Source organism: Leuresthes tenuis, unplaced genomic scaffold (genome assembly GCF_036924035.1).
Source record: "Leuresthes tenuis unplaced genomic scaffold, fLeuTen1.0.hap1 SCAF_10, whole genome shotgun sequence".
NCBI classification, from domain to species: Eukaryota; Metazoa; Chordata; class Actinopteri; order Atheriniformes; family Atherinopsidae; genus Leuresthes; species Leuresthes tenuis.
Genome location: NW_027325364.1, coordinates 18,755,387 through 18,777,812, shown reverse-complemented (window position 1 = coordinate 18,777,812; position 22,426 = coordinate 18,755,387). Strand labels below are relative to the sequence as shown.

The following is a 22,426-nucleotide window of genomic DNA, read 5'->3' as shown; positions in this document are numbered from 1 at the left end:
GGCATCTATTCCGCTCTATTTGGGATCGAAAAACCTTCCAATGCCGTCACTGCTGCGATGGGATGGTTCTGCATCCATCACATCAAAGCACAACCTGCAGAAATGAAAGGACAAACTCAGCAGACTCGGCTGAAAAGAATTCACTCAGATTCATATGGTCATGTATGACCAAAGCTGGTTATATTTGCGCTTTCCTCCCGCTTCCTGTTGGTGACTAATTTGCTGTTTGTTACGATTGTTTTTAATGAACCCATCGGCAAAGCAGCGCAGCCTGTTTGATTCCCACTAAAACCAGCTGATGAAATGGAGCCTGATGTAAGTTTGCCATTAAGAGAGACATTTCTAAAGTTGGATTTAAATTTGCTTTGCTTAAGATATAGAGCCAGCATCAGAGGCAAAAGTAGGCTGGCGTTCCTTTATTCTTCTCATTCCAACATTTGCTAAATCCTCTCCAGTGCTTCAAGAATCTTACCGAAAGGCCCGTTTTATACATCAAACACACACATTTCTTGCACTAGAACCGTTTCCTTCGCAGCATCTTAAAACATGCGCATAAAGAATTCATTTAGATTGTGTGTATGAAAAATTGAATGCATCGACTTTGACAAATCATGTGATATTTGCCTTTCAAGTCCGTACATATAGAATATGCTCTGTGTTTGAGAGAGAACAAATGCATTTTAATGCATTCTAAACAAATCTCTTGACAACCACTGCTCACAACAATATGATTGTAGCGCGCTTCTAATGGACTGAATCTTCAAAGTATATTCCTCTTTTTTTTCCCATTCATATTATCAAGTAAGGCCAACTTAAAATAACTGTGCTAATGGCCCAGGAGAAATCTGACAATGTGCCTTTATTACAAAGCCGGGGGGCTATTTAAGGCCCGGGCTTGACTAAGTTGAATGTTTTTTTCTGATGGGGATGAAATTACCTTAGTAGAAAAAAAAAAGCCAATTTAATTTGGATTTAATAGGTGCAAATGAAATTAATATGCAACTTAATGAAACTAATATTGTGAATCAATTTGAACACAAAATTAAATTTTCGTGGGTAATCCCAGGTGAGACACTACGGCAGGCTGTTGTGAGGATCTGCACTCATAAAGTGAACGGGCTAATAAAGGGGGTTCATCTGTCATATGCAGGCCATGGGCAGAATAATTGGAAAGACTGGCGAAAGATGGATTTTACTTAAGCGTTTTAATATTGAGACGGCCGCTGTCTATGGCCAAAATGTGTTCATGCAATGTGGCTTGAGAGACTGTGTCGACTTCAAATGACTTCAGAGAGGCACAGAAGCGGACGATTGAAAAAGGTTAAAGCCACAAAATATTGATGTTATCCTTTCCTCCTCATCCAAAATACTCAGGAAACTACTAAACGGATAAAAAGGACGTGACCAATTTCCAATTGGCTTGTTTAATTGTAACGACATCCTCGGAAGTTACTCGCAGAATGAGCTGTTCACCATGGTGGCACCGTGTGAAACCGCTCTAACACTGGACACTAAACTAGCCAGTATGTGTGTGTGTGTAAATTGCTTTTTGTGTGGTGTGAATGCACGTCTGGCTTTTTGTACAAAAGTGTTTGAAGCTGTGCACCACAGCAGATGAAAAACAGCGTAAATAGTTGCTGTTGGTTTATAGACTTGCTCTTGGGGTTCACAATTTATGCATATGGGATCCTTGCGCACAGATGGGATATTCATGTCTTATGCTTGGCAACCCGTCCCCACAGATGTGATTTCATTAAATTGTTCGATTCTGACTTTGAAGAGCAAAAATCTGTGGTTTTCACGTCATAATTAAAGTTTGGCTTGCTAGGAAAAGCATAGGAAAAAAAAAAAGTTTCACCCTAAAGGTATTAACTACAATGAACCTCGCCCCACAAATGGAAACAGAAGAAAAAAAACAAGTCATGCTACGCTGTGTAATGAAAAATGGCCACTGCTTCCAGAGTGCTTTTACAAGGTATCATCCATACCACTTTCTACCTCACTGGTTTGAAACATCCATCAAATACTTTTTCTGAGTAGTCTAACCACTCTGTTATGGGAGATGAGAAACCTTCCACATCTTTAACTGTACCCATCCCTGGAAGGAATCTAACGTTATGGTGGAGGTAAAAAAATAAAAATAAAATACAGGTACTTATTTAACTGCATCACACCCTGTTGCCCTTTTTCTGCCTTCAAAATTATTTGCGTTTGAAGACTTTTCGAGGATCTGAGAACATCCTGTGGTGGATGAACTCTAATCTGAGGATGACATAAACTTGACATTTAGCAAAGGAAAGATGAGAGAAGAGAGAGGAGAAGGCAGCTTAAATGAATCCACGTGCTCATCCTAAAAAACAAATTGGTAACAAACTGGAAGCACTGAAGGCCACACACACAAAGAAAACTGAATGGTTTCAAATTTTCTCTTTGACGCAGGAGGAGTCTGGATTAAAGCTACAAGCGATGCTGTGTGTGTGTGTCACAAGGATCTCTCTGTTTCTACAGCTGACAAATGTCACCAGTGATGTCATCGCTACCACAGAGGGACATAATAAAAACAGATTATCTAAAAACAGAACCTTTAAAGGACACATTCTCTCTCATTTCCTTAAATTAAGAAGGCCGTATCAAATTAGTGGGACCAGCTATTGACCATCTTAAAGAAAAGCTGACAACAAGCCTGGAGTTTTTTTAGTAACAGTGGGGTTATTTTTGGGAGGTATGGTCAATAGATGATTCCTCCAGTCAATTATACCTGTAATCCACTGTTTTACTACAAAGCTTCCAGCGTAAAAGAATAAAAACAAGGCAATTTATCTGAATCCAGTCTAACCTTTGATTTAAAAAAAAAAGAGAGAGAAAAGAGGGAAAAAATGCCGAGAGAACAACTGGATCAAAAGCAGACCTCCTGCTGGAGGGAAGTTGGCAAGACTAACGTGCACACACACACACACACACACATAACACAACACAGAGTTTGGCTGAATCTTTAGCACCCCTGAATTTTAGTCAAAAACTCCACAATACATCCAAAAGCAAATGAAACAACTCTATAAAATCAGAATATTGTCATTAAAAGTTCAAAGTCTTTCCAAAGGCTACGAGGCATTCGGCGAGACCTTGAGATCTCCATTTGTAATGTTATTAAGACGTTTCACTTCAATGAAAAGATGCTTTAAGACTGAAGCACTGAGGATCAAGTCAGTGAGAGAAGTCTGCAGATTGTGGTGAATACACGGCAAACATTGGACCAAACCGGGCGGCGTGGCCGGAATCCAACGAGGGGCAGCATGACTGAAAGGAAGTTCCAAAAAAAAGTCTCGATGTGCAAATAATCAAAGACAAGCCACGATCTTGGTGGGATGGTGTTTTTGTAGAACTGAAGTTATACTTGGTGGAGGTTTGCACACTTCTGGAACTGAAAGCACTAACTGGGACTATCAAAGGAATCGTGACATCAAAAAAAAAAAAATTACTAGAGTACTTCAAAGACAAATCTGTAGCTTTAGTTTCAGAAAAACTAGCTCAGAAGCAAAGAGTTTGTGTCTTTGAGCAGGGCAGCTACCTGAGTCCAACATCTAATATCGCCAAATAATGACTGAGGAGGAAAGGATGGACCTTTTGAAATTGTAGAGTAATGAGTCCTCATCAAAATAACTTTGAAAACCCCTGAACGGACATGAGGGAAAAAAGGCAGATTTCTTTAACAGCTTGAGAGCAACTACCAGCAGTCAGGTCCAGGAGGCTTTTAGAAAAAAAACGTCCAATTTTTGTGACAACATTATTCAACGCTATTCTACAATAAATAATAACATATGTAGTGAGCCCATAACTTTGTATGGCTACGTTTTGTGGTTTTGTTTTCTTTTTTTCTATATAAAAGCTCAATTCTGAGCTGAATCTCTCTGAGAAATGGTGGTTGAACCGACTGGGTCACGGCTTTCTCTTCTCACTTTATTGTATATCCGAAGATGTCCAAGAAGTTTATGTATATTACTGTAAAAGTGGGGAAAAAAGCTTCCAAAGCTAATCATGACATTTAGTTTCTTTCTTTTATAGGAAAGATAAAGATAGAACTTTGTCTATAAGCTATTTGCTCGCTTGTTTTGTGAGTCGAGCCGTTAATGTACAGACCTGGGAGACATGCAATAGGATGACTGATGGATTATCATCAGTACAGGTCCAAGCACAGCGGAATTAGTGTGTCGTAAGCATTTTGAACGACCCCACTGAGAATACAGCCATAGGTTATAGGAGAGACGCAGTTCTGTAAGCAACATGAAATTAACCAATAAAGATGTGGCTATAAAGGGAACGTGTCTGTGCTTGTGCATGCGAACATGTGAAACGCCCGCCTCTCTATCCATCCAGAAAATCTATATGATTAATCTACATTTATATTTCCATCTACACTATAAAATGGGACTGACAAGCAACCTGTTGATCTGCATGTTAATCAACATGACATGGAGCAGAGGTGCCTGCTGCATACCAGGCAAAATAACAACAGCACAGCTATGCTGGACAAAGCTTCACTGGAACTGGTTCTTTGTAGGAGACAAATGGAGCCTTGAAAAAGTACTGGCACTTGTTGGCTCTCTATTAAAGTGCATATGTAGGTTGGTGAAAAGCTCCATATGTGCATGAACACAGCAGCAGATCCAGCAGCTACACAAATCCAAAGCACACCTATGAACTGATCGAATTAGAAGCACGGAGGGGAGAGAGCAGGCGCACTCGGTCAACCGTAACGGCAGGGAGGCAGCGCAATTGGATTCAGGTAAAGCTGAAAATTTTATGAGCTGTGTTCTCTGCCTGAGTGTCTGTGTCCTACCCAGTGTTAATGGAGATGATTTCAATGAGAGGGTTCTTCCTGATCTTCGGCAGGTCCAGTCTAGCTCCTCCAAGTCTCCGGCGTCCGTCTTTCTTCTGACCCAGCAGGCGAACCGAGTGACCTGGGAAACAACCGACAAACATCACCTCACAACATATCCCTTTTCAAAACTAACCCACGAAGACGACGCCAAATAGAACCATGATTATTATCATTATTGCCCCTTCAGATCAGGCTTTTTAGTGACCACCAGCAAAATCCTGCAGGACAAATATCGGCTGCTTATGATTAATCTATAGCAGCACCTTAAATTATGGAACTTTTCAAAATGAGGAGCACCTAGGCCTATTTGAGCCTGGTTCAGCACAAACATGTAGGGGTGATTCAAACCCCAACCGCATTATCTAGGTCTGTTAATCTGACTGTGAAAGCTTCGATTCAATCCGACTTTAAGATCGACATGTCTGGTTTTGGTTGGACTAACACGGTAATTTGTTGGGTTTTCTTTTTTTTAAATGTCAACATTTGAGTCTAATATCTAATAATGTCCAGCTTTTGCTAAGCAGAAATGGTTTTCTCATCTTGAACCATCCAATAGGCTACCAGCTGGAGCCGTGTGAGATGGAGGTGCTGAGGGATGGAATTGTCTTTCTGTTTTCATCCGCTTTACGAGGATCTCCTGGGAAGGTGGGATCGGGGCATGAAGCATGGTTATCAATTGGTAGATAAAAATGACAATCTGCCCCAGAGGAGCACAAAAAGCCAGTCAGTGAGGCGTGACTAGTCTTAATATCCCAGAACAAGCAAGGAAATGAGAAAACTTCCCCCGTGGAAAACAGCTGGGACTTTGAGCACATTTGGCTCCTCAGTATCTCCGTGTCTGCCTGAGGTCAAGAAACAAGGACCCAAAAACTCTTGCAAGTTTTACCATTCTTTATTCTGTAGCAACTGTTTAATCTGTCGATTCAGCCTTTTATCAACTCAGTTAGAACTGATACGACTTATGCATATACCTGTTACACGTAAACAGATGCTTGAAGGGTTTCTAGGTTAAAGTTTCACTGTGTAACATTTATGAGGGTAGTTAAGAGAAAACCTATTCCGACATATTGGTACTGAATACATTATTAGATAGAGAGAATTGTCAGGAGAAAGTAATTACTTATACTGTATGTTGCTGGATTTCTAGATGTTTCTCAAAATGATGAGCCTGTCTATTCGAATAAAACGTAGAAATTGTCATTCCCCGCGTATTCTTTCATCCCCCTAAAGCTGAACAGGATCCCTGTCATGGTGACCGCAGATGAAGTCTAGAAATAATCTCAGTATCGGTATGGTGTCCCTCCAGGAATGTACCCATAGCCAAATTAAGTTTCAGGGCCTGGAAGAGGCAAAAAATTTAAATAAGACGGCTTACACCAGCTCCTGAACAACAGCTTCACTATTTGTCATCTCAATTACAAAGTTAAGAAAGTCCAACTGTTGTGATGAGCAACCCCACAAAGACGCAGACATCATTCACTGCCCTTCTTCTATCCCTCCTATCATTTTTCCAATCTGTCTAAATAGATTGGTAAATAGATACAAACCAAGAGAATGTTCTTCTTTCCTCTCGTAATTGCCTTTTAAAACATGATTGAGAAAGAGACGAGGGTAAGGGAAGGATGGATGGATGGATGGAAAGATACATGGGCGATGGTAGAAAAAATAAAAGATGAAAGATGTACAGAAGAGCGAGATGGATGGTTGGGTGGGAGAGGTAGAGAGCTAAAAGGATGACCTGTTGACCTGTATCTGATGTCTCATAAGTGGTTGTCTTGTGCTCTCCGGTTCGATTATAAAGCAGTGGGGCAGGACTTCGGGGGATGGGGACACAGATGGCAGATGGGGGGGTGTAAAATATTCTTTCAATATAACAACTTATATATATATATATATATATATGGCTGTCGCTGGGGGGGAAAAAGCTGTTTATTTTCTCTCTAAATGTCAGTCAGATGGCTTTCGTTTGATGTATCACTTGATGAACACGTTATAACACATGTTCCATGATGTGCCTTAATGTAGAATGCTGATAATAGAAACGCTCCCACAGAAAGTCACTTGATGCTTGTCATGTAAAAAAATAAAAAAATAAATCCCCAAATCTTCTTTAGATCACATCCTGAGCATTAAAAACTTTGTTAACTTTCTGTCTCCTGGTACATGCTCTTCATTTCCTCTTTCCTCTTACCCGTCCAGCCACACATCCAAACATCTGCTTTATTTTCCAGCGCCGGTACAGGCAAACAGTTTGTTTAAACAGGGGAAATAAGGATCATAGGGGTCCCATATAGCCTCTGATCTGGAGCTGCATCTATATATTAGCCCGTCTAACCTCCGCTGCCCCGTTTCTATGGGACTCGCACACAATCAATCTAAAATGCTTTTAAAGGATAAAAGAATATGAGGTGAAAGGAATCTTCCAAGGCTATCCCTCCCAGAGAGAAGAACATCAATATTAGAAGGCTGATAAAGAAACAAAAACATTGCAACTGTCACGGAAAAAATGTACAAGTTACAGACCAAGAGTAAATGTGTTTTCTCGCTTTGTGCGGGGCCTCAACACATCTTTTGTTGAGTAAAAATGTGAACATTTATTTGTATTCGTTTTATACCTCAAAACAAGTGTTGCCCTTGTAAAAAACAACAACACTGTTTTCATCGGTTTTCACTGTTTACAAGGAACAGGAACGGACGATACTGATATTCAAAGCCTTTGATTTCTAATGTAACTTTAATTACTGATGTACTGTGTTTAATAACATTATATGATAAGAATTAAACGGAGAGATGAGAAGGTATCTATGATTTGACAGGAAGAGTCAAGGCCAAGAGTCCCAAAGCACCAGATCGTGGAGCACGAGGCGGCAAGCTGTCCAGCAAAAAGTAAAAAGAAAAAAGAGGGGAAAAATGTGCACACACACATAAATACACTGGGAAAAAAAAGGTCGGGTGTGTTCGGAAGAAACTACCTGACTGTCAGATGCAGGCTCCATGTCTGCCCGTTGCTCGTTTTCGATGGATTAACACTCATTTGGAAACATTTATTAAACTTGTGGTAACACAAGGGCTTGTAGTCAGCTGCAGTGAAGTTATCTTTGCTGTTCTGCAAAGTTGGACATCTGCTCACAGTTTGCTGTGCTGACATCATCAAGTGAGCGCTAGGTTTTTGTTTAGATCTTATACTGATCTGACCTGCATATGAAGCCTCAATCGCTACAAAAAGAACACTAGTTACTTGACTTAACTCCAGTTCTGTGCTGATGAGTGTTTGATGAGTGTTTGAGATGGTGCATCTCTCCTCTTCTCTAACAAATAAGAACCATTAGCTATTCTGATTAGCCTTTTTGGCAACCTCCGATCCCATAATTCTGATTGATTGAAGAATCGGCATTAAGGGAAAAACAAACCACAGACAAATGTGCAGTTACTGAAATAAAACTGCATCTGGCTCGCCTTAAAAAATTATTCAACTGTGCAAGCTTGTGACCACGGTAACAAAACCATACACCAAATCACTAAAAGTGTGAAAAAGCGAGCAAAACAAGACCAAGCAGCAGAAACTGTAATGTGTGCATCTGTCTAAATGAAGTAAATGCACACTCAATAAGCCAGCCTAAGGTAACGTTAAAGGATAACAACATGCCCTGTCGTTTACAAAAGGTAATAAGTTCAACTTCGTATCACAGATGCAGCATAATTAAAAGCAGTTTTACGGTAGTCAGGAATTTGTATAAACTGACAGATGTAAACTTTGAGATAAACTGGGCCCTAAACAGAATAGACAGTCACGCGGCTTAAGAACAGAGAGCATTAAAGTATACTCTGTGCTCTAAGTCATGTGGAAAACAAACCTGTGAGCAGTTTTGGCACAGCTAAGACCTGCCACTATTAGCAGTTCATTGAAGTAAGTATTTTAGTAGCCATTATGAAAGGCAAATCCCCTTGCTTAAAGGTTTATGCCCAGGCCTTCGAGACAAAATAACAGCTCTCAGTTTATACGAGGTCATAAAGAACTGTAATGATACTGGGGAAATTGGTTTCTGTGGAGGGAGCGACGGTGGGAGGAGAAAGGAAGGGAACAGGGTAGTTAGGAGGCATAGGGAGACAAAAAAAGGAAGGGAAAAGATCAAAAGATGCTAAGAGTGAAAGAGATATAGACAAAAAAAGAGAAGAAAGCGCAAATCATAAAGAAGAAATGCAGGGGGAAAAAAGTTGCAGTGCGTACATGTGAATGTGCTTGTGAGTATATCCAGGCAATTGTGAGTTGATGGCACATTGTAAAATTAAGCCTTAGTTCAGCTGTCCTTCATTAGAATGAGGCCTGCAGTGCAAACTGGTTACTCATAGACTCACACAAGCAGTGTAAACTCAATCTGTTCTGTATTAGAGAACAGCTGGGGGTACATGACAGCTTGACTGGACTCTCACATTGTAAACTCTCCCTGACCTTCATTAAACAGTTAAGTGCAGTGGTTCACAAACCATTTAAATGGATGACCTAATCACTGCCATGTGAGTCTGTCAGTGAGCTTCACGGACAGGGAAGACCGCTTAATAAGCGGGAAGACGAGACGGGATCCAAGAGCAGCGCAATGAGTTTGATTGGAAATGCATTCATACGATTAATCTTTATCAAAGTAGAAAAGGGACTGACTCTATTGCTGAATAGACTTAAATCATGAAAAAACAGTGAATAAAGTACCTCAGCGGTATTTAATATTAACTTTAAGCATCTCTTCTGACAGTACAAGAGATACTCTCTTTTCACTGACAATGACTCTGATCCATGTGCCTGCAAATGTCTGGAAAATTCGACAATATCGAGCAATTAAGGACGACTTTAAAGCTATTTGCCGTACTCTGACTCTTGACAGTCGAGTCACTCGTTGCCCTTGTGTTCTCCTAATCAGAAGACAGACTGCTTTATTAAAAAATAATTCATATGAAGGTGAAGTGCAAAAACTTAATTCCCCTTCCTAACAGAGGACTCATTTATCCATTCACTCTTTCCTTGATCAATGCGTCGCAGCTCACACACTCAATCAAATACATAGTGTGTGTATGCATGTGTGTGTGTGTGTGTGTGCGTCCTCGCAAGCTGAAATACCTTTAACGGCCTCATCCACTACTTCCACCACTCGATCAATCTGTTGGACCTGAAATACAGACGGAGACGCATGGGAAAAGTTTATTGACGCTGACAAACCAAGTCCACACAGTCAAACACAAGATATCGACAACGAGGTAACAAACTTCTACTGATCCAAGTTTAGACGCGGCGGGCATGTAAATATACACCAAGGCAACATGCAAAAAGTGAAAAGACAAACAAGAGAAAAACAATACAATCACAGTGAGCTTTCTGCAGTTAGGATTAAGTAATATGGATTTCCTAAATGCCACTGATTATGTATGTACATAGGTGCAACGCATTGTTTGGTATGTATTGACAGACACTATAGAAGGGATGGATGTGAGCCAAGGAGCAGAAAGGTAGAGGTGGTGGCAGCAAAATGATCATATCGGTAATGATACGGCATCACATGAGATCATTAAAGAACTAAATGAGAATTGTGTTCAAATCAAGATAATAGGATGATGGCAAGACGTGGCAAGATAAGACAAGATCAGAAAAACAATGAGGCTACAAGAGGGTCGATGTTATTTTTTATTCTTTAAAAGAGAGAGCATATTTCATAGAGAAAAGCCTTGATTTGACTATTCTACCATTCCTGATAAATAATGTGATGTGGAGAAAGAATGAATGAAAAAGAAAGACATGCCCTGAGAACTAAAGAGGTGAGAGAGAGAAAATTACAGACTTTTTTTCCTGAAATGATTTGCCTTTCATTTCCCCCAGTGTCCCTCCCAGCTCTTATTCTCTCTCTTTCTCTATTCTCAGAAGTTTGTGATCTCACCCTTGCCATGGGCTCTTAATGCCTTCAGGTCCATTGCCCAGCAAACCCTTCTTTCAAACACACTGACGTGGCTGCACACTGTGCTTTGCTGGCAGCAGTGGCACGCATGTTACACACTGATATAAAACCTTTTTTCCTTGGAATACTAAAGCAATTTTGGTCCATTCAGAGCAGCAGCAGGTGTCCCTTCTGACGGTAAGGATCTGCTAATGCTTACATTTTGCAAACCAATTCAGATCTCCCTTTTCAACTGCGGCTGTTTCGAAATCCTGCTGTGCATTCATAGAGTGAGTCAGAAAATTATGTTAAAAATACAACCCACATCTTCAGAAGATTAACGCTCCAAAAGAACTCATTTTGTTAATTACAAGGTTAATTCAATTATAAATCATTTTTGCATTGCTGTTCCTGATTTCCAAAGAATTAGGTGCTGGGGATATTAATTAGCCAGGCAGCTCTGCACCAAGCACACACAGACATTTACAAAGATTATCAATAACCTAACTAAGAAGCTTCAGTTATAACAAGCGGAGGAACAGAATGACTCTTGTGAGTAGAGGTCAACCAATAGAGAATATCTATTGGCTGATATGTCAACAATAGTTTGGAGCTGGTAGAAGCAGGTAGCCAATTGATCAGCTGATATCCTACACCTCTCTTTCACTTGTATGTAATACGCAATCAAAGGCTTGATTTGAAAACAGCATTTGCAAGAGCAGCCGTTATCTCTGTCAAATGTCAAATGCATTGAAGGGACATATCAAGAAAACAAACGGATTTTTTGTGCTTCAGAGCATTTGCAGTCTCTGGCTGTCTGCAGCCATTATTACCTTAAAAAAAAATGAATAAACTGAAAAACACAACCCCAGCGCTTTCTTTAGCACCCAGGAGGTTTGAAACATTCAGTGAACCATTCAGATTAGTGGTTGATTTCTAATAACACTTCCAGCTCAGAAAAGAAATATCCAGCATCCTCATCTTTATAAACACTCAACCTCGAGTACAAATTGTGCTGCATATGCCGTGCCTCACTCAGAAGCTTAAAGCTCTTTTGTGCTTGTGTTTTGCATGGTTTTCTCATCAGCTGAGAATAAGTCTCTTAAGAAAATAAAAATGAATACCCCACTGGTACTTAGTTTAACACATGATATCCTGATAATAAAATATGACTTCCAATTTTCATTCTTTAATGATCTCCTAGTTGAAAGTTGGAAATTCCTATTTCAAATTTGTCACTGAATGCAACACCCACAAGCATTTAAAAAAAAAACTTGCTTATATAAGTTTTTATCAAAATAATTAACTATTCTTGACTTTAGCTACTAAAAAAATTCAAATGTAGGAACAGACGAACAGCAAAGCCCAGAATGTATGGAATAATAGGATTTTTAACTGCTGTATTGAGATGTCAGCTGGCTGGCATGTGACTTCATATCTGTGGTGCTGTGTTTTACAAACCATGCCCAGTTCAACATATGAATCACAGCAAGATTGTGCCTACAAGAGGAATTAATACCAGCTGTCTCTGGCTCAACTGCAGACATAGTTGCAGGAATAAAACTCCTAGTCAAGTATTTATGCATCTGTTTATTGTGTAGTAATCTATGTTTGCTGTGTATGCTAGTGTTAGCTCATCAGCTATTTACTGCATGCTCTCCCTCATACAAGGTATTGAGGTGCTTCAAGAATTACATTTTCACAGCAACTCAAAGCCACTAGATTGATCTCACTTTAGACACACCCCACAGAAGAGAAGGGTGGAGTGGAGTCAAGATGGTCACTCCATGACTGGTTTCATAAAACCAATAGGTATTAAAAGAGCTGTAAATTCATAGTGTAATAGACAAGTGTTGTAGTCAGTGATATTTGACTAAAGCGCATGCTACATATATTTCATTAGGACCTCTGAGAATTGAGTTCAGCTTCAAAAAGGGCATCACATGTCTTCTTTAATAATGCCAAGGTATAACCAACAACCTTTTGATCTGAACAGTTTAATAATAAAACTGTTTAAGCTGACTTTCATTTAAACACAAACAATCTCTTAATAGACTTTTAGCCAAACTTCAACAGATGTGAGAGCAAGAAAAATGAAAAGAGAAATGAATGAGAACTAAACTAAAAGAAACTAATTGAACTAAATAATGAAAATGTGTTGGTTGCTGGGCAATTTTAAAACAAATCAAGTTTCAAGACAAATGAGCAGCTAGGCATTATGTGAGAAATCTATAAAAATGTTGCTCAAAGTTAGTGATTCACTGTACTGCTGCTAAGTAAAAATAATTTAACAACAGCTACAATGTGAATGTGATAGCAACACAAGAAGGATTACATGACAGCCATAACAGAAGAGATGCAGAGATTGCTTCATCACTGTAGCTAAACACACATATGTTTACCAGGCAGTTTATCTGGGCGAGTGCCTTTTATTAATAAAAAGCACATTATGTGTGTTGCATCAAAGCATTTGAGTAAATATACATTGAGATTAAGAATTCCGTATCCGATAGTAGTTGATTAGCCATATGTAACCATCCACCGATAAAATGCCCCATATGTGCCGTGTAAGCAAAACTGACGAATCAGTTGACCTTTCATCGAGAGTTAACGGAAGTTGCTAAGTTGCTTGTCGGCTAAGCAAAAGCAACATCTTTTTTGTATTTTTCTTTTTTTTCTGTACATTCTAAGATAACCTGACACCCACCATAGATATGCAATCATGTTTTTTATTTTCCAAGAGAGTTTTCAATTTGTGTTCTCACATTCTAAACATGTCTCAAACAGTAATGTGAGGTGCGTGTATTTTTTAATGTTGGGATAAAACATGGAAACTGGGCTTACAATTTCATCTATACAGCTCACCAAAGGCCAGACTTCCCATGTCCTCAGCACCGATGTATGGCATCTCATGTGTTTAACATTGCCACTCCATTGTGATCTTCCGAATACTTGGTCAGTGCTCTGTGTATGTGTGTAAATGGTGGTGTGTGTGATGTGTGTCAGATACAGGATGTGACAAGTCCAGCTCAGAGAGGCGAAACACTGCAGGCTTGCGTGACTGCCTCTGTACCTTAGACAAGCTGCACCACCATTCATTTCACAGCAACTTCAAATAGGAAAACACAAAAGAACACAAAGAAGCTGACACACAAAGGTCAATTAAATTGAATGAATTCAAAAGGAAGCACCTATTTAACTACATCCCTTATTCAGCCGTTAGTGCAATCACTATACACAAATTCTCAACTCTTTATTTGCATCTAATTTGCATAACCCACCAACTGCCACTGTCATTATGTAGCTGATTGTAACTACCAGGGGAGCGCAAGGAGAGTATGTGAATTCACATATAACACTGCCATCGCCTCTTAAAATTTGAGTCTGTTGATGCATGTATGCATACTTCACTCAGCAAGAATGGACATATTTTACAGCAAAAACCCAGAGGCCATTACACTTGTTGGGTCCAACATCTTTGTAGTGACTTTGTGTGTTAAAACGTGACCTTGGGGTTAGAATAAGGAAAGGTTCAGATTTGTATAAGGCTCACAACAATAAAAGATAGGAGTACAAGAATGTGTGTATGTGTGTGTGTCTGTACGTGTTCACATGCATTAATGCGTAATCCGATTGACTTGTGACAATGACAGGATCGCCAGCAGTTAACATTGTAGCTGTTTATGCACCATCCTGAAAGCTATTATACTCACAAGCCTGTTTATCTAAATTAAATTACACTGTATATACATACCATTTGAGTGTAATGGTACGGAATGGCATGTCTACCTCATCAGACTAAGGATATTTATAGTAAAGGATGCTGTAACATTGAGACTGCCTGCATTGAGGCTAAAGCTGTCTATGTGTATCATGGTTTAAAAGTCTATTTTGGTCTACAGCAAGTCTCTGTGTCCCTCTGCCTTCAGTCTAAGTCCATCTGTTTGCCACAGACAGATTCCCATCAGTAAAACCAGTTTTGATTTCAAACAATTCTCAGTTAGCACCTCTCATCTAATATTAGCATTATCTTGAGTGTCCTCGACTACAAAGCAGCAACTTGTTCACAAGAGAATTCCTTTATTTTGGGGGGTTTCCTCACAGAAATTTGAGTCTGTGCAAGAACCGGTAATGTTTTATCATTACTTAAGAGATATACTCTTAAGGAGCTTCTTATTACTGCTGCACAATAGGCAGACACGATGAATCAAACAGAGATATTTTGGGTAGAAGTGGTAGTTTTTCAGTCCATTTTTCAAAATGTCTCTCAAAATGAATGTTTAGCTGTTATTCTTGGACGTAAAAATAAAAAATATTTTGAAAGTTTGAATGTTCTGCACATAAAAAAGGAGGCTCAACTTTGCACATGGCCTTTCAGGAGCCACACTGATGGAAAATCACTGCAGCAACAGAGCCCTAAATGCTGCTCAACAACAAGGAAGGTTAGCAGTGTTCAGTTGTCAAAACAAACTCCAATCGCCTCTCAAGTTTATTATTCATGGTGAGAGTTAAGGCTGTTTTATATTTATGTTCTGTGACATGAAAAAATTGTTTCAGTTAGCATCAGTTGGTTAAGTAATGCACTCTTACCCACAGCAGAGGGCAATTCGAATAACACAGTGTGTTGGGTTTGTGTGCGAATACTCCTCAAATGCAGCTCCAGGGCACAAGCAAACACGGTGAACACGCTGTATGAACACTAACCTATTACCCAAAGTTTCATGGAAGTAAGGGAATGTACACAGACATGGAGTGTACGATGTATACATACCCCAATAATGCTGAGGCCTTTGAGGTAGTCCATCCGTGGCTGAGCCTGGGGAACACAACCTGCTACGACCACCTTTTTCTGCTGATCCTGGGCCTTTCTGCACAAACCAACGAGACGATGAGATTAATATTAGTTTGGGGCTGTTTTGGCACTAACAGTCAGCAAAATCTCAGCTTTTGATAGTAAGAACAGGAAAAATAAAGTCCAAGGAATACACATTAGGTTAACTTTGAATTACAATGGTTGTGGCCCATTGAACGTCTGTGTGCATGTAAAAAATGAAAACTTCCCGGTAAAATGTCTAAAGATGACATATTCCAATTCCAATTTTCAGTGGCCATTAGTATGTTCTCCAAAGCCAAAAGAAAAAGAGTTGATGGGCTTGAAACGCCAACACATGCACCAATTAAATCAAATGCTTTACCAAGAGGTCAGCCTTTATGCATCCAGTAACTAATTAAATCCACTTCCAAATACAACTTTACAACTCCTCTTCCTGTTTCTGTACTGTAAAGTCTGAATCCTCATTCTTTAAACTCAAACAACAACAATATTGAAGCGGAAGAATGAGGATGGATCTAATTGAAATCTGAGGATACCACAAAAAGCCCAACATTTGTCCATTTAACTCTTGATGAGAATAATTTCTGCAATAAGGTTCATGCTGCACTGAAGAAGATGGGCAAACGGGGCAATAAACTCATTCAGAATATTATTACTGCAGTAATAAATCACGTCAGATGTCAGGTCATTTTTTTATAGACTTCTTGCGGAGTTGCTGGAAAAAAATAAACTTCAAAGCAACCTGAGCAGATGCCCCTTTCGAGCCATATAAGAACACATGCATTAGTTTCCACATTGGTTTTGAATTCAGATCTACTGTACAGACCTATATTCAGATTTTAGAATAAGTCTGTGTGTGGATAGAAACCATCATCCAGCATGTAAACCTTAAGTTAAAAATTTGGTTTCAAACTGATGTAATGAAGTGAAATAACTGGTGTAAATGTAAATTATTACTAGTACAAGATGTTCTGTAATCGTTTAGCATTGTAATCATGATATACGGATGATAAATACCAGTATGTATTGGTAATAAATCTCACAATTATGAATTTAAATCAAAAGATGTGTCCCAAATCTAATTTGTTATTATTTAAAGAATCTGAATTAAAAAGGCGTATGCGGATGGAAAATGCGCGAGTGCACAATCTTTGCAAGTCTTTATGTCACCTCCAGTTAGTGGTAGAGAGATTTGAGACACGCGGTCTGTCTGACAAAAGCTTTTGGAGAAGCTGCCCAGACTCTGCCATAAATCTTTAATAATGAAGCCTCCTGACAGCTGGAGTGGGAGGGAAGGATAGAAGGGGGTAGGCATGTAAGTGCGGGTGGATCTGTGGGAGGAGGACTGAGGAGCAGCAATGAAGCTGGATGCAGGCTGTCAGTTGCGTTTTAATTCACACTGTTTGTATTCTTCAGCAAAACAAAGAGAGGTAGTGATGGAGGTGGATGGGGTTGTTTGGGAGAACACAGTGTGTAGGGAAGGGAAACGTTAAGGCAGACAACTTCATTCAAAGCCAGCTCACACTGTCACATCAATGAGAAATGAATGGATGGATGAAAGCCAAAGAGACGAAGTGGAAAGGGTGAAGCCACAAATCAGTGTTTAATGATTATTCCATTCGTGGTCGTTTCAGTCAGAATCAGCTTTATTGGCTTCATTTAAGTCTGATATACAATATTTGCATAGCAAGGGAAAGAGTTCAGATTTAACATTGTATGTAGTTGTCTTCTTGTTCTTACACAATCAACACTAATTGAGAAAAAAAACAAATCACTGAAGATAAAAAATGGTGGATAAAATGCCATATTCTGCTAAATGACTGCACTTTTATAGATCTGCTGTAATCCCTACTATGATCAAGCAAAATATACCTGACTGGCTTAAATCTTAAGGTCTGAGACAGACATATTCAAACACTCAGAGCTGCATTTCATCTTATGCCAGAGACAGATGCCCAAAGTCTGGAGTATAAATAGCCTTTATTAGCTGTTAATATAAAGTCTTGTTCAAACTTTTCTACTGTATCTGCTAACAGTGCCTTCATCACCCCGTACTGTTTGCTAGGAAGACTCAAGCATTCAAACACCCACAGTAGGGGTGTGCTTGCATAATTGACACTGTCTCAAGCCAAAATGCGCCAAACGCTCCTTTAATGTGTGTCTCACTTCCTGCCCATACACTCCCAGCCATGGCTGACACAGCGAGGAAGCAGACAGCGCATGAGTCGTCGCCTAAGTGCCCCGGGGGGCGCAGGCCAATCACATCAGGCGCAGTTCCTCGGTAGGATGACATGGGATGGGATAATGCAACTCATTTGCCGTGGTGATACTTTCGAGTCCGACCGAGCACTCGTTACCAGTGACCCAAACCAGAGCAGATGTCCCCCAAGATCAGACGGCAGGGAGTGTGTGTGTGTGTGTGTGGGTACATGTGTGAGTGTGCGTTGTCCTTGATTTTCTTGGCATGTCACCCTAAAATCTCTAAGACCCTCCGTTAACTCTTTGTTACTGCACTCCACAGCCTCAAGACCACACGCATGCATCGGGCATGAACTTTACATACACATTCCACTGGTCCCGGCTGGTGATGGCAACAGTGTTCCAAGGTCTATGCATACATGCATAGCCTCTGTGGTATGTATGGCAAGAAGTGCTGCGCTGTACATGCTTGTTTTTAACAGCTGAGTGGACACAGTGAATCAGTCAGATTAGACCGGACTAAATGTCCAACTGAATTGATCAGGTTGACTTCGAGAAGCCCCATGCTAGGAATATGACATTAAAATAACTCTAGGCATCAGATGGACCCGAGTGTGTGACCTACATAAGAGCCTCTTCAACTTTCTCACGACAAAACACGAAGTGAAAGAGAATGCCTTCCTTTGAGGATTATGGCCGTCTAAATAAAAAAAAATGCCGGGAACTGAAATTTAATGGCATCAACAGATGAAGCTGATGACAAAGGAAACTGTCATCAAAGCAAACTTCCTTCTTATTGTTTAACATCTAAAAATGTCCTTTTTTTTTCTCATAAAAAAACATTTTCATTAAGTCATAAGAGGTGTTTAGTTGTATCCTCCTCTTGAAAAGGTTGCTGTTGTATTTCCACTGAAAGTAAAACACCTGAAAGAATTGCAGCAATGATGCTATTATTGCACAAGTAATTAAGCAAAATTATTTAATAAGCTGATGTAGAGAAACATCTTAAACACGCCAACAACTGCGTGTGTGTGTGTGTGTGTGTGTGTCCTCTCAATGACTCTCCCTGCTGCTCAGCATCCTCAGCTCTATACAGATACAGCTTCAGCTACATAGTGGGGGAGAGGATGAGCTCATTACACACATACACACACACACAGAGCCAGCCATATGTTCCTTAACAAACATGTTGCTTAAAGGATGAGGTCATACTGGAAGGAGTAATGAGGAACTTTTTGTTACAGAAAGGAAAATATCTGCATTTGATTTAGATTGGTTTGATTAAAGCATTTTTTTTTTTTTTACAACAAAATCAGTTGACAATAACGCCGCCTGACAGGACCAATGTAGTTCAGTTACATCTACTTTCTCTACCCTTTCCCTCCTCTCCCTTTCCCATATTTGGCTTGTCCTTGCGCCTTTGTCTCCCTCATCCTCTCATCTGCACTCCGACGGTCGTTTCTGGTTGATTTGACAGCGAGCCAGGCACTCAGCACACCCCTGACCTCTCTGTATTAGCATAAGCAGCGAGGGGCAAGGTTAAGTACCCATCAAGCCTCAGTAATTAAGATGTGAATCGAGGTGTGCATGTGTGTAAATGTGAGGAGGAATGAGCAAATGTTTTAAATTGCTCCTTCACAGATTTTCCACTTCCAAACATCTACTAAATAAATAATGCAATCTCACCATTGCATGTAATTTCCATTTCACAATTGCTATTACGACTTGTTTTTTTGATTAACAGGGAGATCTACAGTATATGTATATATATATATATATATATATATATATATATATATATACACACACTCAGAGAACAGGGATGAGGGAGAAAAGTGAAGAGTGACTGACAGGCAGTTGTCCGAGGAACGTCTTCATAAGCATGTAAAGGGCAGACAAGGTACAGGTGAGTATCTAAAGGGAGCCAGTTACTGTTAGCAATACCAAAAGGCAGGGAGACATAGGCAAAAATGTTGGAAGATATTGTAAACAGTAAAGTGTTAGAAATCCAGTGAGTTGTTTACTCCAGTTCAGAAGCCCATTATGTACGGGAGCAAAGAGAAACACAGACTTCGACAGTCTACAAACTACCTTACTCTTAATGTCTGACTGAATATGTAATACATAAGACGGATCAAATCTATTTCAATGAGGGTCACCTGAATGTTATTGTTTGGGGATACTAACAACTCTAATAGCTTTATCTACATTTTAAGGAAAATCGAGGATACGATCAGTGGTTATTTAAAAGTGAAGCAGCAGGATGCTGTGCTTCATCATGTTGCATTTGCTCTGATTATACTGGTTTAGCTAATAATCTATCAATATACTGTATTCAAACATATAAATATATACCATATGTAAAAAAAGAATGACCGTGCAAAACCTCACCCCCAGCAAACTTTATCAAAAATGTATTAAGACTGACTAAAGATTTCATTTTAAGTAATTTTTTGTCTCCAGATGTTTAGGCACACTTCACAGATATATTACTTACTTTACATTACTTTACTTTTCACCTATCATGTTCCCATAAAACATATTCTATTTATTTTCCTGTTTGTTTGTGTATATTTTCCATATAGGACCACATAAATTAACAACGATATCTTCAATCCTCGTTTTGTCAGAAATAGCTTTTTTTGGACAAATAGAAGTGAAATAATTCAGTAAGGAGGAGGAAACAAGCCAAAAAGGGAAAACTGGCAATGTGAAGGAGGAAGAAACAGCATATCCACCAACGTGTAGTCATCACTGTCTGGGGAGATGGAGAGAGAAAGGATGACAACAGCAAACAAAAAGAAAATGAAGATGGGGTTTGAGAGGTACAGCAGCCGAATCCCCGGTGATCTCTCACCTTATCTGACATGAACCCCCCATCAGCTGCTTTTAGGATGGAAAGAGCTGATGTCCGCAAAAAGGAAGGGAAAACACAGAGGGAAACAGGGAGGAAAATGCTTGCTTAATCAACAAAATGATCTAAAAGAAGGGAGTTTTTAGAAGTAATATTTAGGGACGATACACAACTGAACAGAACTAAAGACAAGTTGCAAATGTTATAAAACACTGTTCCCGATCCGACTTCTTTTAGACTTTAACAGCAACAACGAGGCTGAGATAGATGTGATCTGGAGAAACAATGACAGACCCTAACCACGTGAAAATACAAGCATACAGACGAAAAAAACCCACACAGACGGGTTTTCAGTTTTGCAAATTTATCGCCTATGTGTTTAATAAAGGCATTCTCATTTGAGCTGGCTTTTTACAGGATACAGGCAATCTGGTGACCAATCAATACACACCCTATAACACGGCTAGTTTATGGCTAGCTAGCATGGTCTTCGGGTACGTCGGCGTTAGGACGCTGCTCAACTGTCACCGTGGGCCTTGTAAAAGCAAGTCAGGAAATGCAAGGCTTTCAGATTACTGCCTTTTTAAAAGATGCCTGACACACATGCCCAGTGCAGTGAAAGAGATGAAATTTGTCTTGTAAAAACAGTCAGTTCAATGTGTAATAAATATTGCATTACTGTAAATGAGCTGTATTCACCGCTTGAACGGTTCATAATAGAGAAAATGCTATTAAAAAATGGCAGAGGCATCCTCATCCATGTGTGGGGAATTGCATTGGAATAAAAAGAGCACTTGACTGAACCTAAAAGCTGAATCCAGAGAATAGGGACATGAGTCTCAATTCCAATGTCGTCTTACAATGTAAAGAAGAGACTGTTATGGGACACTAATATGGGAGCAACCAGGCAGTAAAAAGGAAAGTCTGATTAAAACAACTGCTTGCACTTATCAATGAAATACAGCTAAATCAAACTGTGAGGTCAGAAAAGCAGCTAGAAACACCACTTTTCTACATGTCTAAGCCTATTTAACAGGGGTTGTTAAGTAACAGTGTAGTTATCATCAACTTAGGGAGGCCACCTTCTCCACTGTCACCGAAGAGGAGGTGCAGCACCGCACAAAGCTCCCACTCCATATGGTACTCATATCAAGCTAACAAGCATGCTGTATTGGGTTAAAACAGCAATGGAATGAATCAGTTGAAAATATTCCATTAGAGAGCAGGTACTGGCTGCTCTTTTTAAACATAGTTTATTTTATTTTCTTTTTTTTCCTTTTCTCATGGCTCAAAGACATGACTTAGTGCTGCAGCTAATTGAATTCCTTAATTAGCTGCTTAAAGGCCTGCATGTGGGTGAATGTGACCGCAGCAGTTTAGGCTTGTGCCGTGTTGAAATAGATGCAGTATATGCTATCAGAAATGACCCAGTCGGTTTGCTGTCACAACATAGCATCATGGGACTCATAAAAAAAAATGACAATGTCACATTCGGTCCATTGTCTAATGGAAGTGCGTGTCTGAAAGGGCTATAGTCTCCATAAGCCTGGTCTATGAGGTACAATAGCATTGCATTGATTTTTCTATGACTGCATACTGCAATATAATAATGACCTTAAAGAAAATAAACTGTAACCTCGCTATGTTGCCTGACTTGAATGTAAACTACAAAGAGAAAGATAAACTACTATGGCCCCCTCCACCACACAGTCTGATCTGTTGCTACCTCCACCGAGGTTAAG

The 22,426-nt window shown here is 39.7% G+C and overlaps 1 protein-coding gene across 1 annotated transcript in view; it reads right to left on the bottom strand.

Annotated features, from left to right (window-relative positions):
- Window positions 1-22,426, bottom strand: part of cdkal1 (CDK5 regulatory subunit associated protein 1-like 1) — a 200,245-nt gene that overhangs the window by 122,521 nt on the left and 55,298 nt on the right. Inside the window, exons 5-7 of the mRNA XM_072394633.1 lie at window positions 15,569-15,665; window positions 9,990-10,038; window positions 4,838-4,958 (exon numbers count right to left, since the gene is read on the bottom strand). Coding sequence (XP_072250734.1) covers window positions 4,838-4,958; window positions 9,990-10,038; window positions 15,569-15,665 — 267 coding nt within the window. The remainder of the gene's footprint in view (window positions 1-4,837; window positions 4,959-9,989; window positions 10,039-15,568; window positions 15,666-22,426) is intronic.